Source organism: Rhinoderma darwinii, chromosome 8 (genome assembly GCF_050947455.1).
Source record: "Rhinoderma darwinii isolate aRhiDar2 chromosome 8, aRhiDar2.hap1, whole genome shotgun sequence".
Classification (NCBI taxonomy): Eukaryota; Metazoa; Chordata; class Amphibia; order Anura; family Rhinodermatidae; genus Rhinoderma; species Rhinoderma darwinii.
The window spans coordinates 94,488,791-94,496,329 of NC_134694.1; the positions used below are offsets into that span (position 1 = coordinate 94,488,791).

General features: G+C 40.0%; 1 protein-coding gene across 4 annotated transcripts in view; it reads left to right on the plus strand.

The window, feature by feature from the left end:
• Window positions 1-6,030, plus strand: part of ARHGEF6 (Rac/Cdc42 guanine nucleotide exchange factor 6) — an 87,953-nt gene extending 81,923 nt beyond the window's left edge. For 3 of the 4 annotated variants that reach the window (XM_075835910.1, XM_075835911.1, XM_075835913.1), the window contains one exon: window positions 350-6,030. In XM_075835910.1, coding sequence (XP_075692025.1) covers window positions 350-472 — 123 coding nt within the window. In that variant the 3' untranslated portion in view covers window positions 473-6,030. The remainder of the gene's footprint in view (window positions 1-349) is intronic. The other variant, XM_075835912.1, reaches the window with a different exon arrangement.
• Window positions 6,031-7,539: the final 1,509 nt, after the last annotated feature.

Below are 7,539 nucleotides of genomic sequence, written 5' to 3' on the forward strand. Positions count from 1 at the left end.
CAAACCCCCGGCATTAGCTGCTGATTCATTTTTTTAATGTTGTGGGTAGCAACTTATGTAATATGCAAGTGAATGGATGACCATGTAATACATGGCCAGACAATGTCCATCAAAACGGGAGCTGCTCTTAGCTAATAGGGGAGAGTCCTGAGTAGGGTGCCCCCCCCCCCTCTAATAGGTCATACAGACAGGATTTGTAAGCCGCAACCCCTTTAAATTTAGATCCTACACTAGTTGTGATTGGCGTAGTTCTTTTAAAAAGGGTTACATATCTGAAGTCAATACAGACATATGGACCTATGCTTTATTTTGCTGACTAGGGATATTTATTGTTTATTTAATTACACAGGAGAATAAAAGGATGAAGCAAAGTTTGGACGAAGAACAAAAGTCAAGAAAGGAATTAGAAAAGTTGGTTCGCAAAATGTTGAAACAAACCAGTGAAACCGCACGTGACGACCCCACACATTAGTTCCAACTTCATTTTGTAAAGTCATCAGTGACACTTACTGTAAGGATTTCATGTTAAGAACTTTGGAGGACTCGGAATAATGAATCTGTGCAGCCATACGTGACCTTCTCAGCATGTGAGGGGCACCATAAACCTTCAGTATGGTGTGTTAGAAAGAACAGATACATGGCCAGGATCTATTTGTACTTCTTATTTAGGTTCTGTGTGACTAATGTTAAATCGCACTGTACGGTGAATCATATCTCGACTATTTGTCCTCTTAAAGGGGTTATCTGGTTTTTGAAACAGGCATTTTCTGTGCTCCTTTGTACAAAAAAAAATCGCTAAACTGATTTGTTTTCCCAGAGGAGATCTAAGGGAACACGGCTAAGTTGACCTATATATTCACATCTCGTCCATGGTTTTATTGTATGTGAACAAACTGCACACTCTATGAAGCCGTGGTCCGAAGACCTCCAAGGAATATATTGCAGAGTAAGGGCCCACAGAGCGCTTGTTTCAATAAACTTTATTTACAATTACTGGACAACAATAGTGACATCAATGATATTGATAGCTGGACTATTTTAACAGGCCGTTCAATGTATATTAACAGTCGCACTATAAATGGAATCCACATTGGGGATATCGCACTAGGAGTTGTCATTCGTAACTATAGGTTAGGAAGAATCTACTTTCTATCAAGCTAAGGATAATCTTATCATTGGTGAAATAATTAAATAAAGGCCATATCTAATGCAGCGTTGTAGATAAAAAGTGGAGCCACAAAGGCAATATGTCACAGTATTTTCAGGAATGCAGGTACATCCCGTTGACTTTAGAACAATTATTCATTGTGTTTATAGTCATCTGCTCAACATATTCACATTGACACTCATGATGTGGCCGTGTCCCAATACATTAACCAGGGTACTCAGGTTAAGGGGAAGGATTGGCCATGTGTCGCTGGGACAAATTTCACATGGTGATACGTTGTTTTTATTGACGTCCTATTTTGTAAGCACTTGTGAAGAAATGTTTGGTTATTTATATTTAAAGTCAAAAGTGCAATATTGTCAAGAAAAACCTTCATGACTTTATAATAAGGATAATGGGCCTCGCCAAGTAAAAAAAAATAAAAAGTGTAGACAAAAGCAAGGGGTTCTGACCATAATAAACTGCAAGACCCCAACTTTAATATTTTTAACTTGTCTTACAAAAATGACAGCAGGATTCCAGTTGGTCTGTAGGGAAAACCGCTCACGCTTGTCTTTATACATTTGTCCTTTGTCCTATGTATTATGTTGGAAATGTTGGGAATTGTTGGTGGACAGGCTGTGCCTGTAGTAGTGATTTCTTGTTTTACAAAACCTTTAAAGTGACCTTTTTAATGCAAGATATTTAATTTTGTGCCTAGTAAAGGAGGAATTACTGGGATAAAAATTATAGTTGGCCTATGAAAGTCTACACTAGGCAAAGGTGGCTTCTGATTGTTTGCTATGGGCCAGTGTATTTATATTTAGAATTTTACATGAGTCCGAGGGAAACTGAGGGAAATCTCTCTCTCTCTCTCTCTCTCTCTCTCTCTCTCTCTCGCCCTCTCTCTCGCCCTCTCTCTCTCTCTCTCTCTCTCGCCCTCTCTCTCTCTCTCTCGCCCTCTCTCTCTCATATCTATCTATCTATCTATCTATATCCCTCTCCCCCTCCCTCCCTCTCTCTATCTATCTTCACAATATTCCCTCTTTTACTATACAGTACCTACATATTCATAATTTTAGGACTCCTTGCAATACTTCTAAAATAATAACACCACCAGCCCAAATAAATATCTCTCCCCAATTAGCAGAGCGATGGTAACCAGCAAAGTAAAAAATGTTTTCAGGTCTCAAATATTGGACCTCATTTATCAACACTGGCCTTGTTGCTCATCGCAACCAATCAGAGCTCATTTTTTAAACTAAGCCATAATCTGCACCAATATTGCACAGTGCATTGTGATTTCTTCGACAAGTGTCCTTGTGGCCCTTATTTTACGTCTATCCTGCACTAGTGCTCATGTGGTAGTAATAATTGTACATAAACCGGATTCGGCACTGTCATTTTTACCTTTCTGTGAAGGCATCAGACTGTATAGCTGCACATTAATAGTTTAAATAAGATTTAATGTGCAATCATAGACTGTGATACATCTTTTGGTTCATTACTTCTCAATCATATGTGTATTCTTATTATAAGTAACCATCTAACCACCGTATTTTATTTGTATTATTTTATGGGAATATTAAAAGCTCAGTCCTAAAATGGTCGATATGAACATAGGACACTGGGTACCGGCTAACCGTACTGATTGTTATATCGGTATAAAATGAGCCAGGTTTTACTTAAATAAACTCTGGCTCATCAAATAACTTAAGCTTTGAAGAGTAACTTCACGTTCAGAAACTTTTGATGTGTCATATTGGACCCCCATCATCTAAAACTGAGGGGCAGAAGCGCTAATCTGAGCGCCCTGCATCTCTAGCTGTAATTGGCTCTTCTTGTTAGGCTGAAGACGGGCTCATAGACTTTCTATGTGAGCCCGTCAAAGCTTCTGATAGGTCTCTATGATATATCAAAAGTTTGATGGAAGTGCAGTTGCGTAAAATGTAAGTAAAATATCCTTTTCTTCTGATTTCTTATTCCTTATAAGCTTTCAGTGAAACACATAGAACATAACTTCTTTGGCTGATATAAAACTAGATATCCGCAGCAGACATTGCCCAAATGTTTGGCTTCCCCAAGGAGTTACTTTTGGATATTGCATTTCTCAGAGATTGGTGGTGATATGTTTTTAATCCGAAAGGATAAAGATGAAAAATCCTGTCACAGGAAAGAAAGATCCTTTTAAATGGGCTTTTACTTTTTATGTAAATAAAGCTTATTCAATGTATAATGAAAAGCTATGAAACTTTCAGATATATTTAGTGCATTATTTCCTCAGTATTTTCAAGATCTCTGCTTGTTGTCCACAAATCATTCCTTCCTAAAGAGGATCTGTCACCTCTCCTAAGATGTCTGTCCAAGCAAATACTTGTATTTTCCATAAAATAACAATTCAGGAGAATCTTTTCTTAGAACTGTGTTGTACCGTTCCTCTGTTATTCCTCCTGCAAATTTATAAATAAATTGATAACTGGGTGTTACCAGTTGGGAGTGTGTCCCTACCCAGACTGACAATGTCCTATCAGTGCTCACCGACTGTGAAAAATGAAGGACACGCCCCTTTGACATGGGGAATATTAAAGGAATAAAAGAGGAACGGCACAACGCAGAGTTATAAGAAAAGGTGCCCCAGAATTGTTATTTCATGGGGAATACAAGTATTTACTAAAACACATTTCAGGAGAGGTAACGGATAAATCCAGAGGCTGATATCTTGTCCAGGCTTGTACCTAGTCTAAGCAATCCTCTGTGAGCTAAAAAGTTTGCTACAATGCATCAGTAAAGGTAAAAATGATCAGCTTCGAGTCAAAGTTGTTTAGCTCACAGAGGATCTGAGCACGACTAGCTCTGTCTGAACTGGTTTTCAGTGCAAACCGGACTGATCCTATTCACTCACAGCTATAAAGATCTTGAAAATGGCGAAAAATTTAAACATGTGAGCCCTTATTGATCATCTTGCTAGCCAAGAGGGCTCACTGACCGACAGGATGCCACATTTACACATAGGACGCATTTCATTTAGGCCCCTTAATCAGTATTTTGGTAGATGTAATTACACCTCATAATTTGGCTGCATTAATTTATTTAAAGGGGTCTGTCCTGGTGACTGATCGCCTTTAATAAATCATCATGATCCCAATGGGAATACATGTGAATGCTGCTGCTTCGTTGACAATCGCCTAGAGCTATTGGATAATATACTGGAAGCAGTAATGTGGTTTCAGGTTGGCTGTGCGTAGGTCGCAGGAACTTCATGCCGTGGGAAAAAATAAGAAAGAATTGTAAGATGTGACTTAATGAAGTATTCCCATCTTGGACGTTTATGGCATATCCACAGGATATGCCATTAATATCTGGTATATGCGGGTCCCACCTCTGGGACCAGCACCTCTATGTAGACCCTCGTCTTCACTTCTCTTGCTCTCGCTGCTCTCCGGCTACTGACTGACAAGGTGGTCAGTAGTACGGAAACAACCGAGCTCGCTGAGCTACGCTGTTTCTGTAACTCCCATAGAAGTGAATGTGCGCTATGGAAACCGTATAGCACCGTGATTTACACAGTTTCCGGAACTAAGGAGCTATGTAATTTGCATGGCCCACTGTGCTACGCAGTTTCAGTAACCCCCATTCACCTCCATGGGAGTGATGGAAACAGCATAGTTTAGCTCTTCTGACCACCTCATCATTCAGTCGCTGGAGAGTAGTGAGAGCAAGAGAAGGTAGGACAGGGGTCAGGGGGTCCCGGTCTAGAGGTAGGTGCGGGACCCAGAGTTGGGACACGCATCTATCGGACATTTATGGCATATCATGTGGCTGTGGCACAAATGTCCAAGATGGGAAAACCCCTTTAACAAGAATTATACTCCAATATATTACCATGTCTAGGTATATGCAGATGTATAGAAAAGAGAAACTTAAAGGGCTGGTCTCATCTTGACAACCGCTATTGGAAATTAAGCTGATCGCAGCAGTTCCAGCTTCAGAAACCTCCCATGATATTTTGTTGTTTCTGGAGGAGTCTGTGCCCAGTCATGCATATCTGCCGCTCAATAAATGGCCATTTGGTTATACATAGATGGACTAGGTCCGCTAGAGTGAGAGCCATGTTAGCAGCTCTCTGCTTGACCCATTAAGAGGGTCCTGAGAGAACCCCTTCCTGGAACATCCATCAAAATGGGCTGTCTTCGTGCGACAGCCCCTTTTTAAAGAGAGATGTTCCTGCATTAGCCAACTCTCAGAATCGACACATTTTCTTTTTAATTTTGTGTTTGGCCTGTATCACTATGTAGTTTCTCTTAAATGGTGGCCAAATAAGTATTGGCTTACCTTTTTGTGATCTAGTTTGTGACGTTCTACTTTTTTGTGATGTATCCAGATCTTCAAAACCATCTGAAAATTTTTGTAGACCTCTTCCATCTAAATGAAACTTCATTGTAACATCAGTATTTACTTATAATATAATGATCCTGTGGGGTTGATGTACAATAACATCTGGTAATAGCACCATTACTTTATTTCTTATTAACCAAGCCTAAGTTATTTCCGGTATAGAGGTATCCTTAATAAACATATTGAGACTTCAGTAGGTCTGTGGTCTTCTCCAATGAGGTGGAACATCAGTTTTGGTGATTTTCCTAAAGAACCTTTTATGCAATCACTAGAATCCAAAGATCCAAAGGAAGGTAAGCCTTGGGTTTAATAATAGACACCGTATATGTATTTCTTTAGGCCTGTTCACAGAATATGTAAATACTATGCGTTGCTGTTATGCTATAACCATGTAAACAGCCGTTTTACCTGTTGTGATGTGTTTTGTTGCTATTACTTTTTTATTGCTTTTTGACATTTTCAATAAATATCTTTTTTTTTTAAATAAATGTAAATGTATTCATTTGTTTGGATTATTCTACACATTTACACTGCAGTTATACCTTTATCTGTCCATGATCCAGCAGTGTCCAACTTTAAAGGGATCCTGTGTTGCAAATCTACGTTTTTATATCCCAGACACAGCGATGGTAAGTGCCCTGCTCTGAGAGATGACTCTAGCATTCTCCTGATTGGACACTAGAGCTGTGACGCAGAGGTGAGGGTTTGGCAGCGTTCAGTACATAGAGGCCAGAGCGCTAAATATTAGAGGTCGCCTCTGTGGCACTTGTGATCACGGCGTCTGAGACATTAAAACATGGATTTCTTGGCAACTTGCATGACCAACTATCTAGGTATCGTTGCGCTGCTCTCCCCATCTTGTATAAAGCGCGGTCAGCAGTTTTGAGGGCTCAATACGGCTCACAGATTCCCTTCACAGTGAATCTCCACCTGCTAGCAAAATTTTCAACTGATTAATTTTGTTGTAAAGCAAATTTCTGCAGCTGCTGTTCACGGCTCAGAGCAAGATGTGCATCACGCCATGATAATGTCATGTTTGGAGGCATACGTTGCCAATAACGCTAGATCACAAGCCAGAGCAATGTAACCAAACAATATGTTGTTGGCACCTTTTTGGAGACCAAAGGGATAGGGTGAGGGGTTGGGCAGTATCGTTCATAAATTAGTTCTCAGTTTTGAAAGTTTTGCCTAAATTTTAACAGGTGTGTAAAATATTACTGCAGGTGATTCAAAAGTCGCCACCCAGAGGGAATACTGGCCCATGCTGGACTGACAAAAAACAATGAAACCTGATCGACCCATTATAAGTCAATGGGATCAATGATCAAAACCATAATTACTGTCATGAATCATGTAAGAACGTTTGCCATGAGGCCAGTGTGAATAAAGCCTTAGGCCCGATGCACAACGACCGTGCCCGCAATCACGGCCCCCGATTGCGGGCACGGCCGGCCGCCGACTGCCACCCGCATTTCCGGCCGTGCTCCCATACAACGTATGGGAGCACGGCCCGCAAAATGCAAAAGAACGGACATGTTCCATAATTTTCGGAACATTTCTACGGCACGGACACTCATCCATAGCGCTACGGAAAGGTGTCCGCGTTCAATGAAAGTGATTGGGTCCATCAAACTGAGGATTTTTACGGTCATGTGCATGGGGCCTAAGTCAGATATTTTCCTTTAACCCCTTAAACACAAATGACAACATAAGACAAGCAGACCTGATAAAACAACTTTTTTTATTTGTATGTACATCAGTGGTAATAATTTAAAAACTGTACAATTCATTTCTTTTGCATTTATAAGAACTTGACAATTGAATGACGTTATAAATAGTTATAATGTACATAAAAAGCACAGAAATTCTTAGTCTATACATCTTGCAACATACCTTCTAACCACACTTGAAGGATCAGTTAGCTCTTTTTTCCTTGTTGAGATCCAAGAATCTCATCAATAGTAACCCGTCAGCATTGGAATTGTATCTCATAGAGA